This window comes from Mixophyes fleayi, chromosome 5, assembly GCF_038048845.1.
Source record: "Mixophyes fleayi isolate aMixFle1 chromosome 5, aMixFle1.hap1, whole genome shotgun sequence".
Classification (NCBI taxonomy): Eukaryota; Metazoa; Chordata; class Amphibia; order Anura; family Limnodynastidae; genus Mixophyes; species Mixophyes fleayi.
In genome coordinates, this window is record NC_134406.1 from 266,727,010 (window position 1) to 266,747,279 (window position 20,270).

The 20,270-nt window shown below is 39.0% G+C and overlaps 1 protein-coding gene across 4 annotated transcripts in view; it reads right to left on the minus strand.

Moving 5' to 3' along the window:
• Window positions 1-1,263: 1,263 nt before the first annotated feature.
• Window positions 1,264-20,270, minus strand: part of DGKB (diacylglycerol kinase beta) — a 411,208-nt gene continuing 392,201 nt past the window's right edge. For all 4 annotated transcript variants that reach the window (XM_075214066.1, XM_075214064.1, XM_075214063.1 and 1 more), the window contains one exon: window positions 1,264-2,309. In XM_075214066.1, the coding sequence (XP_075070167.1) occupies window positions 2,202-2,309 (108 nt within the window). In that variant the 3' untranslated portion in view covers window positions 1,264-2,201. The remainder of the gene's footprint in view (window positions 2,310-20,270) is intronic.

Consider the following 20,270-nt stretch of genomic DNA (forward strand, 5'->3'; position numbering starts at 1 on the left):
AGCAATGGTCAGGGGTGGGTTAGTCATAAGACTTGCCAGGAGTTTCTCTGGGGGCCACATTATACCATTGACAACATTTCTTTTTACCTCCTCAAAAGTTAATATTTAAGATTAAAAAAATAACTAGGAATGGGGGATATCGGTGGTCCGTTTTTTTGGTCTAAATGGCCCAGGCTTATGGAGTCTATGGACACTGTGAAGGAAGTAGGGATAACAAAAAGGACTTTAAAACCGACATCAACCTCCTCCCTAGAGAACGATTGCGAAACTCCGCCTTAGAAGAATTAAGCACAGTGTTTGTCTGTCTTTCCAAGATGTCCCAACATTATTTATACCCTGGGTCTATATCTTGCCTTAGTCCATCCAATATACGTGTTGTTTGTGTGAGCATTTAAGCAAATATTGTTCCCTATCTGCCCTATGAAACGACATTATTTTACAAATATTTACACAATTGTGTTCACACTGTAGTGCACAAAATTTGTACCGATCTATATGTTGATCCCCAATATCAGTACGAAACCCACAGTACCGTATCCAGTGACGCTGCAGAAGTTTTATTTATTTAAGTTTATTTAATGCATCAAGCGTCTAATCTCAGCATTTGGCAAGGTAATCAAAAGTGCTGTCATTTTTTTTTCTTTTAGGCTGTGAATTTCATTCAATGTCCTTGATTAATTATGCATTAACCTATTACTCTAAAGTCTTAGTCAGTAAATCTTTGGTGGGAAACAGATTATTAGGCAAGTGGTTTACAGAGATCACATTGGTTATTTGTGTGCTTGTATAGATTTACACAAATTATTCATGTATATTTTTCTTTGATAGAGGCTGTATAGAGAAATAAAAATATTTCTGTATCTGAATAAAAAATATACTTGTGTCAAGTATATCTTAGCTGGAGTAAAACAAACTGTAACCAATAAAGTTTGGTTTCAGTTTTCGTGTGTTGCCCTCTGCTGAACTGTACATCTAAGGTTGGGTCCTTGGTATAACTATAGTATAAAATTAGCTTGAAGCAAAACTATCATCAAGAGTCAATTTAATACGTCACAGAAAACTAAATACATGGAATTGCAATATTTCGTTATATATTGCTTTAAAGGGGACTTCCAGCCGGCAATAAGATTGAATCATCATCATCAGTTATTTATATAGCGCCACTAATTCTGCAGCGCTGTGCGGAGAACTCACTCACATCAGTCCCTGCCCCATTGGAGCTTATGGTCTAAATTTCCTATCATAAATACACACAGACCGAGAGAGACTAAGGTCAATTTAATATCGGCTAATTAGTATGTTTTTGGAGTGTGGGAGGAAACCGGAGCACCCGGAGGAAACCTACGCAAACACGGGGAGAACATACAAACTCCACCCAGATAAGGCCATGGTCGGGAATCAAACTCATGACCCCAGTGCTGTAAGACAGAAGTGCTAACCACTAAGCCACCATGCTGCCCAATCTGTTATTCCACCTTGTAGTTGAACCATTAGAGATATCCATGTTTGTCTGATAGAAACCACCAACACTTCTTCCACTTGGCGTGTTCTCCAGGCATCTGAGCTTGGAAAATATTCATAGTGAAGAGTGAGGGGCTTAGAAGGATCTCACCTGACCTCACTTGTTCATTGTGTTATCTATCAATTACTTGGTGAAACCATGGTCACACAGAACATTCTCCAAGCTTAGAATCCTTGAGAACCCACCAGGAAGAAGTGGTGATGGGTAGTGAGTAAAACAAACCAGTCATGGAGGAGAATCTACAGTGGTCCAACTTGTTCGGATGGTGGAGGTTTTGATGAACATATTTGGGAAACTGTAGATCTCCTTTAAAGGATATAATAAGACTTATACCTTGATGATAGTTCGCCATTGCATTTTCCTGTCGAGGATGCAGTATTGAAACAGCAGGTACGATTTCAGCATTCAGTTGTGTTAAACAGGGAATAAAACGCATGCAGACATTATAAACTGTCATGTCACTGGATATAAATTAACATTGACTGCACATGCCAAACAACTTAAAAAAAACAAAAAACTATTACAATAAATTAAAATGATAATTTAACATCAAAGTTTAAAAAAACAAAACGAAACTGTACAACCAATCTCATTATGCAAAGTACTGCTATGCAAGTAACCCACCAACATGTGTTAAAAGACCAATACGTCCACTGAATGTATAAGTGTTTAGCAACATTCATTCCTTGGTCCTGCTCATTGTGCCCTTGATGAAAGAGGTGAAGAGACTGTTCCTCGGGGGAGGTCCCATCAGCATAGGGGCTTGGTTCTTGTGAGTAATCTTGATCTAAATAAATAAGTAATGATACAATAATACATTACTTCCTTAGCATTTGAACGTTTTTTACTGTTTTAGCATATAGTTCTCATGCAACATAATATTATATATTTTAGTGTTGAAAATAATGAAATATGTCAACTAAAATATAGCTTTTTTAATTTAAACAGGAATTCACAAGCGGAGAGTCAGAAAAGAAAATGAGCAGGTTTCTCCAACAGCACAGAATAGTGATCCAACAAGGCCGGTGGTGTCAAACACACCTATGCACAAATACATTAAGGGTCAATACAGAGAACTTTCATGGGAACTTTTTACCCCAAGGACTATACACAGGACACGCGGTCACCCCCTAAGGTTAGAGGAGAGGAAATTTCACAACCAGCAAAGGAAGGGGTTCTTTACAGTAAGTGCAGTCAAGATATGGAATTCATTGCCAGGGAAGGTTGTGATGGCAGATTCAATAGATATGTTTAAGAAAGGGTTAGAAATTTGTTTTGCAGAAAAGTGTATCCAGGGATACGACCGTTAATTAAAATGAAGGATAGTAGTGGATATAGGGTAAAAATAGGACTGCAATATTGGGTCTGGGGGGATTTTCACAATTGAAACAGATTGGCGGTTGCCTACTCTGGATCAATTTCAAATATAAGTGCAGGATCGCAGGAGATCCAAAATAGGTTGAACTTGATGGACTGGTGTCTTTTTTCAACCTCATCAACTATGCTACTATGTTACACCTCTATATTAAACAAAGTTTACATCCAACTTTAGCTTCATATAAAGAATGAGAAAGCAAGGGCAATAAACACTTGACTGACACAAAATTATATATATATATATATATATAAAACGTTTAAAAAAAGTTATCCCTAGTAATGCATGCATTGCAAAACCATTAAAACTGCCCTGGCCATTGAGATGCAAAATACGAAAGGGTTAAAGAAACAATATTCCGCATGGTGATAAGTACATTGATGCATTAAAGTGTTAATAATATTTTTGTATGGCTTCTAAGTCTTTCAGTCCCTCTTACGGAGCACTTTGTATTATGTCCTTACCCAGTGATATATCTAATAGACACGTAGAAAGACTGAGAAAGGTTAGCTTGCAGCAAAGGTCACCAAAGATGAACTAGTCGTCTAATCTGCTAATGAGCTGGTAATGAAATCACTCATCGTAGGGCTTAGTGCAATTATACTATTTTTGATTTATTTTAGCACAAACTACCTTAAATTATACCCACTCTGGAAAGATTATGTCTACAATGTTTCCTAATTCAAAATTAAAGAAGGAAGACATTTTATGAGGACCTGCTTAGCTCAAAGCTAATTGAAAGTGATTATCAAAGTGGCATTTGCCTTGCGACTTTAAGATACATTGTTGTAAGATAATAGATGTCCCTAATTATGTAATAAAAAGGTTACATGTTGCCTTTGGGCTGGTGATGCGAAAAGTTTTTCAAAAGTGCCATGAGACATTTTTCTTTAGGAAACCACGACTAATATAGAATTCAACATTTATTAAATACCAGTTGTCAGCCTCAGAAAAAAAAAAGCCTTTCCCTGGGTGGAAAAACTACTTCATTAGAACCTGCAAAATATATTTCTTTTAAAGTACATACCTGACATTTGCAATGTAAAATGAATATCTTTTTTTATGCCATATATTAACTGTATTGAATAAGAAAGTATGTCACGCATTGGATGGCCATTAGTATGTGAAATTGAACTTTCTTCTTCTCTTTGGCATCTGCAATTTTCTTGACAAGGTATTGAACAAATGTCTCTAGTGGCACTAACATTTCCAGTGAGTCCTATTAGACGAAAATAGTATACTGGACACAGCGTAATAATATGTAAACATGCTTATTACTCTGGAAAATTGGAGCTTAATAGATTGTATTATAATAATCAAATAATACTAATAAATGTGTAAATAATATCTATATAAATGGTGAGTTTGGATGGGATATAATTGCTGATTTATGATGTTATCTCACCCATAGGCAAACCGAGGGGGGGGGGGGGGGGTTCCTAGTGACTGGAAACCCCCTCCAAGCCTGGTACACTGTATAATTGAGGTGGCTTGACCCTGCCCCCGCTTCACACCGCTCTGCTTGAAAAAAGAGTGCACGCAGCATTGCCCATGTATATTATGGGGGTAGGGAGAGTTGGAGAGCAGCCAAGCACTCTCTAAAATTATAGCCTCGCCCCCAAGCATGCTGGTCACGCCCACTGGTGGCGTGGGGTGGAAACCCCCCTCTGCAAATCCAGCGTTTGCCCCTGTCACCAGTGTTTATTAGAGAAACCTATGTATTATAAGTGATAATGCATCTCTAGTATATATTATTAGATGTTATCTTAAATTTCTGTGACCTCTATTAGAGCCTTGTCATTTTATATGGCGACAGAACTCAGTGACTTGTTATATGCATATAATTGTTCGGAATGTATTACCCCATATAAATTATATGATGCTATGTGACATTACATATTAGACAATAATATGCCTATACGTTTCAGTGCAAATTTATTTTAGAATTGTTGAGCTGTGATGTCAGAACTAATGGATTATAAACCTATCATGCATGTTAACCTCTTTAATGCACCTTCATTGCCATTTTGGTGAATTGTACTTATTCAGAAGCAGGGACTTAGCACAGGGAGTATGACAGAACAGAATAAGAGCAGACCATACATCTCAACAGTCCTACGGGACAGTACTGATTTGAGGACTGCTTGGGTGAGAAAGTTGGGAGCTATGTCCCATTCACTCCTGCTCCGCATAGAGTCCTCTTTGGTGCGGTAATCACCTTGATTTGCTGTGGTGCATCCAGATTGTTGCCAAAGTGCATTCTTTCATGCAGCAAAATGGCTCCGTTTGCAGAAATTTGCACCGGACGATAGGAGGAGTTGGGCAGAGCGAGGGCATACGGAGTAGGTGTCCTGGTGCAGAATAGTGCAAAAACAAGTGGTGCAATATTAATAAAGGAGGTAGAAAGGGTGTATTTTTAGGGGCGGTTCTTGCTGCGCATAGCCATTTTCTCTTTTCTCATTATCAAGTTTGGTGCATAATATAATGTAGAAATCTTAGGTAAACCGAGGGGGAGGGGGGGGGGGGAGTTCTAGTGCCCGGAAACCCCCCTCCAAGCCTGGGGCACTGTATAATTGAGGTGGCTGGACCCTGCCCTCGCTTCACACAGCTCTGTTTGAAAAGGGAGAGCACCTAACAGTAGTGCATGCAGCATTGCCCATGTATATAATGGGGATAGGTTGCTGAGCAGCCAAGTACTGTCTAATATTATAGCCACTCCCCCATGCATGCTGGTCACGCCCACTGGCAGCGTGGTGTGGAAATCCCCCTCTACAAATCCTGCATTTGCCCCTGAAAATAAAGTATAGGCCACAAATGTATTTGCAATAAAAACAGCTACTGACATGAACATGAAGTCTTGAATGGTACAGAGCAATTAAATGCGCATCTCTGTAGTACGCAGCCCAAAAATATAACTGAACCGGTCCCTGGACCCCGTCTGGCTCCGTCTCTTTGATTTGTTTGAAACTAATAAGCAGCATTTTGCCATATCTCCCAACTGTCCCAGTCATCCCATCAGTTATTGTGTTAGTCTGATCTGCAGGAATTTGGGAGGTATCTTCCCAGCTCATCGTTGTTAAGGTGCCTCCGGTGCACAAGGTAGTTCAAGGGTGTTTTGGGGAAGGGCGTTGGAGGCATCCTAGTACTTGAGATCATGCACATTTCCCCCCCGAGGAAATGACACCCATTGTAATGTGACCTGTGATGTGTTCATGCCCAAATGTTGAGCGGTTTGTACTCCAGACTTGATTGGTGCCGTGGGCCATTCATTAAAGCTTATACCCCTGTTACCTGTCACGGATAGGAACATACAGGAACACAAACATGTCTCAACTACACAGGTAAGACTGGACTCTGCTAATGACTCGGGGTCTTGTTGTCAGGGCCTAATGATGCTAAATCTCCCACATCTCCCTACTCGACACCTCCGTTCTGCATAAGATCTGCGTCTCTCTTCCACTCTCATCACATCCTCCCATTCCCGGTTACAGAACTTTTTTCGGGCTGCACCCACTTTGTGGAATTCCCTCCCTCACACAGTAAGACTTTCCTCTAGTCTCCAAACCTTCAAGCGTTCTCTGAAAACCCACCTCTTCAGACAAGATTATAATATTCCTCAACCATCATCTTAATCTCCTGAGATTACCCTATTACCACCCTCTACACAGCTAACACAAGACAACAACCCTCTGACCAACATTGTCACACATACAGCCCACTCAGTACTTTTACCTTTGCATTCTAGCTGGTCCATTGTACAATATGATGTAGCACTTACTCTTGTGTTTCAAGCTCCCATTGTCCCATAGATTGTAAGCCTGCGAGCAGGGCCCTATTACCTCTCTGTCTGTATGTATTACCCAGTATTGTTTTATTAATGTTTGTCCCCAATTGTAAAGCGCTGCGGAATTTGCTGGCGCTATATAAATAAATTATGATGATGATGATGATCTCACACTCTGTTGTTTGCCGCAATGCCCAGCATGACCCCTCTGCTATAAACTCCCCCCCCCCCCCCGCTTTATTGACAGACTATTATTGCCAACAGCAGAAATGACTTAAAAGGAAAACAAGAACTGTGATATCTAGAGGGGGCCAGGGAGACTCCACAACACACATTTAACAGGCGCTCATATCCAAAATATATAATGCCACCTACAGAATTCAGTCTCAGGTGCGTAATAATAATTATTTTTATTTTTTGCGATTAAAAGCCATTTAACATTTATTTTTCAGCTCCAGCTGCACAAAAATGTTCTTGTATCTAAATCTCTACCTTCTCTCTGTTGTAATATTTATACCTAGGGCACCGTTTGCTGGACGCAGTCCTGTTGTTTCCCATAGTTCCCTGATCAATGCTAACACCTCACTGACCTCTATAGCTGAGCGATGAATGAGTCATTCTGCTTCTTTGTGTGTTTTCTATTTTTTCTGAGAAATATAGTCGTAATCATAAGATAGAGACGTACAGAAACCTATTCAAAACAGCGTTGGTATTGTTTTTGAAGGCATAAATTATTTGATATTGTTTTCACTTCTGTAAGTTATCTATGTTCTACATTATTATAGAGATAATTGGTGTCATTATCCATGGATCTATTCTGGTCAATCGTATACAGGCAAATACAACTTACATTTTTTTTTTTTTTAATAGATAAAGAGTAAAAATGGGGATAATTGTCTTTATAGCATTAGGACGAGGTGTGGATTTCTGTTGGTCCTTGGATGCAACACATAACTGCTCTCATGATACAAATGTATCGTCATCAGGAGCAAACGCAAGATTTGTAGAGAGGGGTTTCCATGCCACACCACCAGTGGGCATGGCCTGGATGCTTTGGGGTGTGCCTATAATTTTAGACAGTGCTTGGCTGCTCTCCAACTCTTCCTATCCCCATCACATACACGGGCAATGCTGCATGCACTACTGTTAGGGGCACACAGCTCTCCCATTTCGAGCAGAGCCGTGTGAAGTGGGACATACCTCCCAACTGTCCCTACAGTCAGGACAAAGTCCTGACTGAGTGTGTCAGAACAGTTGACAGACTGTCCTGCTCTCTCCTACCTGTTCTTGCTGCTTTCAATACTTGTTGGGGAGAGATGGCTGTGAACAGTGCAGACAGAAACGATCTGCTCACAAGCTGCAAAGTGGTTGGTCCCGGGGCAGGGTCAAGCCACCACAAGCATACAGGACAGCAGGCTTGGAGGGGGGTATCAGGGCACTAGGAAACCCCCCCTCGGTTTGCCTATGCATCTTGCATATGTTTCTTCAATGTTTCCATATTACATCATTCCTATACTTCCTAGGTATGTAGTCTGTTCTTCCACACTTATTTTGTGCGTTGTACCTCCATATTTGAGCCATATTCACTGAGCCAATTGCGGGCAATGTGCTTTCTTCCTCTGACCATAATGAATGTTGTCAACTTATAACCATTTGTGCTCAGTCCATGTAACACAAGCTCAGCAGCACTTGTAACAAATGTAATTTTATGGGTATTATAAATCAGGAATTAATAAAATGCTTTTAACAGTATTATGGGGCATTCCCATCAGTTGTGTAAGAGTCTCCGCCTTTGTAGCTAGGCCAATTTGATGGATTTTTAGTATCCATACAGTGCGTTAAAGAATTTCTTGTTGAAAAGCAACAGTTGGGGTCTGATTGATTAAGGAACGTAAATGCCGATACGTGACGTAAAATCGTTCTGGGCATGCCCAGAAACAAACGATGTATCAGAGAACGCAACAACATTCCTTCAGCTTCGAGCATATATATTTTGTAGCATATATTGAGAGAGAGATGCCTGTAACAATGTGGAACACAATTTGACACACACAAAGGTGATTCGACAACCTTTAGGGATATGTAGGTGCAAGTTTCTCAAAAATCATCAACTTACAATTCTTAAATCGATAATTCTCAAATGTGCAGCAAAGTAAACACCCCCCCACTCCCCAAAAAAAAGAGAAATATATCTGTCAAACAATATAAGCTTCTAGTTTTTGAAATGTAGATTACTGCCCAGAGCGGGGGGGAGGGGGGACACTTTTTTGCTATTAGGAAAAAAATGCAGATAGCCCAGTATCCCAGCCCAGGGTAGCCCACTAGGACCGGGGCAGGGAGCAAATGCCCCCCTGCTCCCTTGCTCATTCAACCCATGATCACATGACTGGACGTGTTATATGATTGAATCTATGGGGTATATTTGCTAAACTGCGAGTTTGAAAAAGTGGAGATGTTGCCTATAGCAACCAATCAGATTCTAGCTGTCATTTTGTAGAATGTACTAAATAAATGATAGCTACAATCTGATTGGTTGCTATAGGCAACATCTCCACTTTTTCAAACCCGCAGTTTAGTAAATATACCCCATATCAGTGTAAAGGTAAAACGCACTTAGATATAAGAAATATCTAATACAAGGATCTATTGTTGTGCTCCTGTGTCATCCTCCCATTTGATTTGGGCAGAGTGACATGATATGTGGGTAAACAATTACTAATTTAAAGCATATTTAATTCATGACAACTATTACAGCACCGGCGCTTAATGCAGCCTTTAAAACATTGTTCAATAGAAACTCCACAAGAGTGATTAGCTGGTGCAAATGATCTCCAATGAGCAATTGCATATTTATTGTACACTTCACTTATCATACGTATTATTAATTAATATTTAAATGAGCATATGCATATTAATTTCCAGGCATATAATTAAATGATAGTTATTCTAGTATTTGTCCTCCTACTTATACAAACCATTCCTGACATGAAGACAAGGCAGAAGATCTATTGCAACTGCCCGAACGCTCATTAAGGAAACATTATCCTAAAACATTTGTTATTTTAAAAACAATATGGATTTTGTAAAGCTGTCCTTGCAAATATAACATCGATATTCCCATGTCAGATTGATTCCCATATGTTTTTTTCTTTATTGCTTAGTGAAGTCAGACATGTAGTCTACCATTCACATGTTAATTTGAGAGTGAGGGACAATTTGGATGATGTTATTTTTTACTATCCACAGATCAAATGAATAACTTGTCCGTACAGTTTAAGGGACCTTTAAAACCCAAAATTTACATTTCTAGATATGAACCATAAAGGTAAAGTACATTGTTCAGTGTTAAATTCACATTAACTGCTGAAAAGTCTCTTAAAATGTAAAATATTACTTCCCCACAGTACTACGGACAGCAGAAGCTCCTCTCACATCTTCAGGACAGTGTCCTGATGGGATATCATCATCATCATCATCATCATTTATTTATATAGCGCCACTAATTCCGCAGCTCTGTACAGAGAACTCACTCACATCAGTCCCTGTCCCATTGGAGCTTACAGTCTAAATTCCCTAACATACACACACAGACAGTGAGAGACACTAGGGTCAATTTGCTAGCAGCCAATTAACCTACTAGTATGTTTTTGGAGTGTGGGAGGAAACAGGAGCACCTGGAGGAAACACACGCAAAAACGGGAGAACATACAAACTCCACACAGATAAGGCCATGTTTGGGAATTGAACTCATGACCCCAGTGCTGTGAGGCAGAAGTGCTAACCACTGAGCCACCGTGCTGCCCCAAATATGATACAGGTCAGTAGGCATTTGAGTTGCTCTGACTTCATTGTCCCTTCCCGTGTGTATGAATCAACCAATGCACACAGCTGATTTCTGGCTAGCTGTCACTCTGTGCTTGCTCTGTTACATAAGCCTCTCCGTCCTAACAAGACAACCAGTGCAGGAGAGAGAAGTGTACAAACACTACAGTTTGTAAGATTAGAGAAAGTGCCCCAATTCTGTGCCCGTCTTATAGTCTGGTCTATTGTTCGATCAACTGCTCAGGGTTCTAAAACACAACTTTAGTGCAATGATAACAGAGAGTCCTGATTCTCCTACTAAGAATACTGCACAGTACCCACTAGATCTTTCATTAGAAAACATCAGGGAAGTCATGAAACTTCTGGGCTAAGAATGTGTAGATAGGTGGATAAGTTGCCTCACTTATAGGTATTATAAGAGACGCTCAAAATAATGTTACTTTACCTAGTTTACTAGAAATAACAGTACATCTTACCTTATCCCTTTGTTCTCTTTATGCTTGACTACAATAGGTTATCCATATTACGTTAATAAGAAGTATATGTGTTATGTAGAGTTGTATTTTTTGTTTGTTTGGGAAATTCCTGCAGGCTCTGAATGACCGAAATGGGTACGTTTTACTGAAGGACAGGGAATTACGAGAGAGATGTATATTCTATGTCCCTACTTAGCATTTTCTCATCTCCAGATCTAGCAAAAATCCAAAAAGCCCCTTTATGATGAAGCAAGAGCTGGGTACATAAACATTAATTTTGTACATTTAGAATTTGTCACATGACTGTGAGCAGTACATTTCCGAATTCGCCAGGTCTGTCTGGGGGCCCCGACTTGCCTCTGTAGTGGGATAATCCACCAAACCTGCTGTGGACCCTGCACCCAAATTTTTGAGAGTTCTCCCGGACTCCTGGGAGAGCAGGGCAGCTTCTCGCATCCTGCCCACTTCATTAGTGAAGAGGGCGGAGCTAATCACGTCATCCTGGCCCCGCCCCCTAATGGAATAGGCCAACATTGGTATGGTTTAACAAGGACAAAATGATTCGTGTGGCTGGTGGGGAGATCTCCATTATATATAATCCATTTCATATTCAGTAGAAGGCAAATGACAAAGGCAACACAAATGCAATTTGTGACACCACACTCCTAGTTTTGTCCAACACATAGATGTTTCAGTAACTGTAGGGTACAAAAATTTGCATCTTCTGATTGGATAAGCTAGGGAGATTGTTAAATTCCTTGTTGAGTGCGAACTAGCTGCACGGACACACTCATGCACCCACATGCAAAAAAGAGAGGGGCAAATTTTTGGGTAAGAGGGCGTTCTCTGTTTTCCAGGATGGGACACACATTTTTCCTCCAAGAAAGTGACTGAATTTCCTCAGGGATGATGGAACGCCCTATGTACACCCTATCTACCTTTCAGCTGCATTTTATACAAGGACGCACATTTTCTGGCACACTTCAACCAATACAATAAAAATATTTAATATACGCGAGTGACACAAGCCATAAAGACAGTGCCGATCTCATAATCACTTTTATGATTCATTTAACACATACATGAAGTTAAACTGAGCACTGTTTTAGGAGAAAAATGTACATATTGAATTTAGTGAAGGGGGTGGTCCAAATTGAATGTAGGATGGACTTTGAGGTGAGGTTTACAAAATGCACACATTGCACTCTTTCAGCTGAATCATTGAAACCACAACAGAAGATCCCTCCCCTGCTAAATGGACCGTTCCAAGGACCAAGAAGTCAGGTGGTGATTTAAAATGGACAAATACGCAGATTTGTGAAAATAAGCAGCGTGTACCCACACTTATTGCAGTTCATAAATTATCCTTAATTTATTCGCATTGTAATTATAAATTTACTTTTAAATGAAAGATTACTCTTTCAGTATAGTGCCAATCGGGAAATTTGGCACAAACTGGAATCCGATTTTATATTCATTTTTTTCTGATACTCATTAAAGTACTTTTAGGATGTGGTGTAAACACTGCACCGTATTTCACATTAAATCTAAATATGTCCTTTACCTTCACATATGGATTCTTAGGGTAATATATCATTGTTCTTAAATATTATAAGATGGTGTGCTACAAAGGGGTTGGGTACGGTTTTTTGGTTTCGAAAAATCTGACACCCACTTCACCTACAAAACAACCCCGAAAGTTTTAAAAAGCAATGTTAATAAGTGGTTGTCGGAATAGTGGTAATCGTATTAACGATTAGCACTGCCACAAAGACACTTTATAACTCCCACAAAGAAAAAGAGGTTCTTATGTTGTGGTGCGCTCACCTCATTAAAGTACTCTCTGAATTGAGAGTATCATTGTATATTTCAGGAGGTATGTGTACTTTAGTCTAATGCAGGGTTTCCCAAACCCAGTCCTCAGGGCTCCCCAACAGTGCATGTTTTCCATATCTCCCTGCTGGAACACAGGTGTATTCATTACTGACTGACACATTGTAACAGATCCACAGGTGGTCCTAATTATGTCACATGTGATCCAGAAAACCTGCACTGTTGGGGAGCCCTGAGGACTGGGTTTGGGAAACCCTGGTCTAATGCTCACTACAAGAGATAAGTGAATCAATTTAGCTAAAGCTGGAATTCATATCAGTACTGTAAATCATTTTGAGAATCAGCCCTAATTTCTGCAAAATTCACAGAGTACAAAACACCAATTAGTAGAATTAGACAAATCACAGTCAATCATAAGAAACAGAGCCAGGTACAAAGCAGCAGCCACCACTAATGACCAGGACTTTTATAAAAGTAGCAATAACCAATGTGACACTTTATCTTCCTGGTTGTAAAATAGGAAATATCTCTCTTTATGCTCTAAATGTAATCATGTGTCTTCTTCTACACAACTTTGTATTTTGTAGTTACATAGCTTCCTACTAGGGAAGTTCACTGTCCTCCGTGTTTTGGATTTCGGCTTTGGTCTTGGCGTTTTTTGGTTTTAGTTTTTAAAACAAAAATGCCCAAAAATGCTAAAATCACATAATTTAGCTCTTTTTTGGTTCCTACATTATTATTAACCTCAATAACATTAATTTCCAGTCATTTCCAGTCAATGTTTGTCAAGTGACAAGAACACTGCTACCCATGTTTCTGTGTGAGCAATGGCGCTGGATCTCCTGGGGAGGGAGGTACTTATGGAATCTAAAACCCGTGAGATCTGACGACACAATGATAATGTTTTGCCTAGATTCAGATACGAGGAAGTGGGAAAGTACTGAGCCGGCTTTGCTTGGTACTCGGATTGGTGATGTTCGGGGGTTCGGTTGTTGGAAAACTGAGCCTGAGCATCTCTACTTCCTACACTGCTCAGTCTGATTTGCACTGATTTGTATGTTTTACACAAACAGTTTTACAACTTTTGTAATTTCATAGGCATTTAATAGGTATATTGGAATGAAATTGCTGTTGTCAACTTTAGTGTAATAAATACGGAAATAGGTGATTCAAATTATAATATTATACTTTAATATAATTGCAATGAGGAACATCTGTTTAACATCAATTCTTAAAAACAACATTTTGTGTTCGGTCCTATAAAAACTGCACTAAGTGGTCCTAATTGTTCTAATTTACATTCTACCAGCTGAGATAGAAGTTTTTTTTGCCATTTTCCTTATATGCCGTTTATTATTAAAGAATCCAGGAGTTTTAGACACCTTCCTTAGATTTCATTCACATAAGTCACATCATAGAGATTCTATGCCTGCTTACAGGATGGGATAATCTAACAAGTGATTTGCTGAATTAATTGGTGGAATTGCGACTTTCTGGCAGAATAACCCAAGTCACCTATAATCACACAAATTATTCAGAGAAGGGTAAATCAAAATATTGAAAATATTCGAAAGGACAAAAACTTGGCAAATGATGAACAAATAAAACTATCCACACAAATTCAAGTTAAATGTTTGACAACAAATGATTATCAGCATTTAGCCAATGTAGTCAATGCCTGTAATATTGAAAGGTAATAATTAAAAAGAAAGTGTGTCTCTGAGGGGGATAAAAGAGATTTTAGTTGATTACCCAAATCTTTTAAAAGGAATATTTTTTAATCCATATTTGCATCAGATAATAATTAATTTTAACTATTCATTTAATTAATCATCCTGTATGATAATGTTTATATTTTACTTTCTAACATATTATGTTTATGTCAATTTCCAAGAAAGCTGTTTTTTTATTTATAAAACCATTAAACTCCGCTGTCACTGACAATTGTAAAAAAGTAACAAATCCAATTCTGATTTAAAGGAAGAGAAGACAATTTATCAATGACGTTTAGAAGTGCGCTGAATCCATATTTTAGAATTTGGATATGGAAAGTAATCCAAACTGGCCCAATAGCTCACTAGAGTAAAACTAAAAGCCTTGTGGCTTTTATATTCTTGAGTACTGTGAAGACTTGTAAGAGAGTTGGTTCATGGGGTCAAATTAAACACTAGGGGGTATATTTACTAAACAGTGGGTTTGAAAAAGTGGAGATGTTGCCTATAGCAACCAATCAGATTCTAGCTGTCATTTTGTAGAATGCACTAAATAAATGACAGCTAGAATCTTATTGGTTGCTATAGGCAACATCTTCACTTTTTATAACCCGCTGTTTAGTAAATATACCCCTACATGTAAACTGTGTTGATACATTTTGTTAGACTTTTTATTCAGTGTTCTGTTCGTTAACTGACCCTATGGCCGGACCTTTACTACGAGATGCTGATTTTTTATTTTTTTTTGCTTTTAAAAATGATCTATTCTCTATGCAAATGAACAAACAAAGATTAACATAAGCATGGAACAGTTCCATTGCTGACCTTCGCTTGTATGGTAGATATACTGCGGACTTGATCACCTGTGCTAAAGCAGGAATTTATTTGAAGGAATTGTCCACCTTCAGACGACTTTAATGCATTGGCTCACCCTTTTACTAAATGCATTACTTTACATTTCTAGATTATTTCTATGTCTAATGCAATAAAAGCATGGCTGAAGAACACAGAAGAAAGTTATGAAATGCATGAAGTAAAAGCGGCAGGAAGGCAAGTCAACAAATTCAATTAATTTTAAGGTAGAAAAGCCCTTTAAAACATAGCTTGTGTCTAGCCACTGTTGAAACCGATGCACGAAACCAACGCGCCGTGTTTGTACAATCCACAGCGCTGCGACAGGGTCCATCAGTTGGCTTCTCATTAGTTTTTTTTACCACCCAGCGTCTATTAATGATACCAGTAATTTGGTAATCTCATAAGTGGTCATTTCTTGATTAATTCTGGCCTGAACACCTGCGATGGGGGTGACTTGGTTGAAAATATAAATCAATGGAGCCCTTTTTTCAGTCAACATATTCATTTATGAGCGAGCCATGCAGAATGGTAAATAATGTAGTGTTTTTGACACTTATGCTATGGCAGAGGTATTCAGAATAAGCTTAGTCTACTGCAATAAAATGTGCTTTTGAGGAGTGAAGTGATGAATACCTCTTTTAAGAAACACATATGCAGACATTTCAAAAAGCGTAGTCCCTCTAATGCATTTTATGGCCTATTTAAGAAAATATATGTCTGCGTGATTATGTTTTCCTAGCATATTAAGGGTTTCTTTAAATTTTATGCATACATTTTGGGATTTTGTCAAAAATAGCATTTTTCTTTCTCTAAACAAAATTTAATGAGAAGAAACTAAAGTGTGAAAGGTTATTTTGGCAGATCTCCTGGGTACCGACACCTCGAACTCTTGTGCGAATGTGGTTGAGGATAGTTTTAGTATTTGTTGGTGCAGCATATTTTCAATCTTTGTCGCATGTGATATTTTTTTGCTAATAGGAAGATATGCTAATCATGTTTTCAAATACACGTCTGCTTCCTGAAATCTCCTTCTGTGTACTCACAAATTACTCCCTATGCAACAGGTAGACTATTTTTTTTTTTTTTGTAAATGGGAAAACGCAGGATATGGAATATGACACAGTGGTTGAAACATATTAAAGTCTAACTATCGCCTACACACAGTGGCTGTATGGGTCCTGGGAGCTAGACTAATATTACTGAGAATGCAGTTTGTCAACTCATTAGAAACTATCGGCAGTACTTTGTACTTGATACCTTGGTGATGCCGCTTATCTCTATCGAATTGATAGACCTCATTCTCATAGATTCAGAATACCAGGAAGGTGAAAAAGTTAACCCAATGAAATAATAGTACAGCTCTCGATTACCGATACCTCTGGAGTATCTACAAAAAGCTGTCCATCATATGAAATAAAAAAGGCTCTACACCCACCACCAGCCCATAACAACACCAATAGCTCTTCGACCCTTCCTTGCAGCAGGAAATCACGAATAGGTCTAGCTTGCATTTATATGTGAACATCTTGATTTGTGCAATTCATCCCATCAAAAGGAGCACATTTTTGCACTACCCTCCGTTGCTGACATGGTAATGTACCCAAGCTTCCCATTTAAACTGGCACATCTGCACAAAACACAATTTGCAGTTGTACTGTTGGACCGCATTGTTGTGCCATTGTAATTGACTCTTACTGGTTCGAAAACTGTGGAAATTAACTGTTGAACAAGTACAAGGGTGCTATTATCTTATAATCAATCCCCTCCCTATAGATTGTTCGCTCCTTTGAGCAGGGCTCTCCTACCTTCTGTTTCCATCACTTTTAACTGCGCTCTCCAGCTACTCAGCTCACCTCCTCTCAGTCCCTCTGCCCTCTGTCTCCTCTCGCTTCTCTCCGCTCCCCTCAGTGACTCTCAACCTGTCATCCGTGCCCACCCTCTTGGGCCATAGTTACCTGCCTATACTCACTTTTCCCCTCCCTCCCTCTCTTTCATGCTGTGCCTGAGCCCCCAGAGTTATAGTGCTTACTGTTACTTGTACTGTGCTGTTTCACCTTGTACTGTGCCATTGTTTGTCCTTGTACGGCGCTACGGATACTTTGTGGCGCCCTATAAATAAAAATTAATAATAATAATAATTATAATTAAACTTAATTAGGATTGGTACCTTTCACTACAGTAAGAGTGCCTACTGTTTCCAACTTATCATCTCGGAATGTCTGTGTGTAATCACGATTTAGTGGGTGGGGCATAAACAACTTGTAGCTAATCAGACCAATAGGAGCTCAGCAACTACGTGTTTGAAAAAACAGCAGAAGAAGTGTGGAAGGACTTTGCAAAAGGTGCTGGTACCTTCTCACCTTCAAATACACTTCCCTGGCCAACGTCAAGAAGCATTCCCCTGTGGCCCCATTAAATGGATCATTTTTCTGGAGCAGAATGCCCCTGTTATGCACTTCAAAAATACTTTTTCTTACTTTCACTCGTTCAGGTGAATAAGAGAATGTAATGGCTCTATCATTAATCCTAAAGCAAAGTGAGAATGACAGAACTGAAAACATTATGTAAATGATTCATACTATTTTTTGCATGTTTTGTTTTAATGGTATCACTGAGCCCTTACATTAATAAAACTCCCGTGTTTCAGTCTGTAACAGATCAGTGTCAGACTATGGAAGTAATATATTCCACAGATACCAGGAAATGACAGTTTGGATTATTTTAAGCTTAATTAAAATGTGCAATTTTTCTCTTAATTATCCCAAATTAATTAGAAATTACTCATAAGAAATCTTTGCTCTTACCAGTCACAGGTTTAAAAGCTTGTGCATTATACCTCTGTCGCCCAATTTTACCACGTCGAGAGCATGCATGCAGTAAATTGTGTTGTCACTTCGAAAAAAACAATATTGATGGCTGTAAAATTAAAAGAAATTATGCACAGGTAAACAGATTTAATTAATGTATGTAAAGGGGATAGACAAAAGGTTATATTTTAATGTTTGGAATGTTGAGAAGTCAAACAGCCTTTGCTGTTCCTTATCTTCAGCATTCATTAGGATATATTCTGTTAAAGAGTAGAAATGGCATTGCTGCCTTAATCTGTCTTTGGGAATGTCATTTTTTGTGCTCCATTTTCTATAACGTTATATAGACAGTTCTCCTGCTTCTACTTATGTTAACGGCTTGCCGACCACCAACCATTTGCAAACATTGGCGCAGTAGTTTCTAAAATCTGCTATGCCTTTTTAAAATGATAGACAGAAAATGGTGTTAGCGTTGGGATTGCTGACACTGTTAGTGCTGGTTACCATTGACAGCTTGGGAATCCACAGTAGAAGCCAGAAACTATTTAGTTTTTTTCCTGGCACCCTAATGGCAGCACCCAGCCTTCAAAATTAATGCTATGAGCTGCTTACTCATTTACAGAAGAAATTCTGTGACCTAACTGCTGTTATATCACAAGATTGATGTGACATTAAAGTTAAAATAAATATAATAAAGAAATTACTTGAAATTTAAAAGATTTGAAAAAGGTAAAAACAATATAAAACTGTACTATACATTGGTATTGCTGTACTTCTGAGAGCTAGCTGATCAAATATTCATTATCTTGCGCTATCTGTGTAAATGATAGAAAAAGCTGAATCTGAAAAAACATTATTTTTACTCCTATACTATTAGGGCTCCCCCGCACCCTGCATAAGCTTTTAGAAGAGGAGCAGAGGTTTTCACCTATAGCAGCCGCCTTTTCCATAGAGATGGATATTCTCACAGGTATTAGGATGCCCCCAGGACTTACTCTCAGAGTAGTAAAGGCTTATACGGAGGGACGGGGAGCAAGGAGTAGGAGGATGGAGTGCAAATCTAGGGGTCAGTGCGAGGAGTAACCGGAGACAGGTCAAAAGGTCAAAGGTCAGAAGCAAACAAGGAGAGTCCAAGTTCAGACTGAAAGGATGGGGGCAGACAACAAGCAAGAATAGTCCAGGTACAAAGCCAAAGGGTCAAAGGCATGTAGCAAACGAGAGTGGTCCAGGAAACAAAGCCAAAGGGGCAGGTAACAGGTGATCAAAGCACAGCAATTGCAGGTCAAAAACGCTATAATGGGCAGGGAGGCTAAACCCTCCCTGCCTTTTAAACGATGGAGAACCAATCAGAAGGGGCAAGAGGTCACACTCCCAGAAGCTTATAGGAGATGTCATGTGACTGCAGTCTCAATCGCGCGTCCTGGGAGTCTGTTCGATGGCTGAGGCGGAAGAAAAACTGAAACGTCCCAGCTTCCTAGGCAACAGCTGGGACGTAGAGGGGAGGAAATGGCATCCCGGGATGGAAGTATGAGCCGCTGCTCAGCCGCATTGGCTCAGGTAAGATCTGTGTTGTCATAACTATCGTGGCGGCTCGTCACATATATAATGGGCTCAAAATAAAAATCTATTTAGTCTACTATCCTACCAGAAGAAACCCTCGTATTTCCTAAGAAAAGCAAAATAAAAGTTATATGGGAAAACTAAAAAAAACTAAAAACAAAGTTATTTGTTACAAAATTAACCCGCTCCAAACTTAGAAATTGGCTTGGTCATGAAAAGCAGGAAACTCCGGGTCAGGAAATGAATTAATTAATTAATTTGTAAAATGGGTGTTGTTCAGTTAAATACACAATAAAACATCACTCATAGAATACATGTTATGAGTAGTTTTTACGGGGATTTTTTCCAGCTGAATCAGAGCTCTACATTAAAAGAATTTGGAAATTCTACGGAAGAGAATAAAGAATCATTATTAAAACATCTATTTTGGTAAGTATGCGTTGCAAAACATCTTAAAAAAGTACAAAAATGTATTTTTACATAAACACTTTTTACTAGAATATGGTATAAATACTACAGTTGGT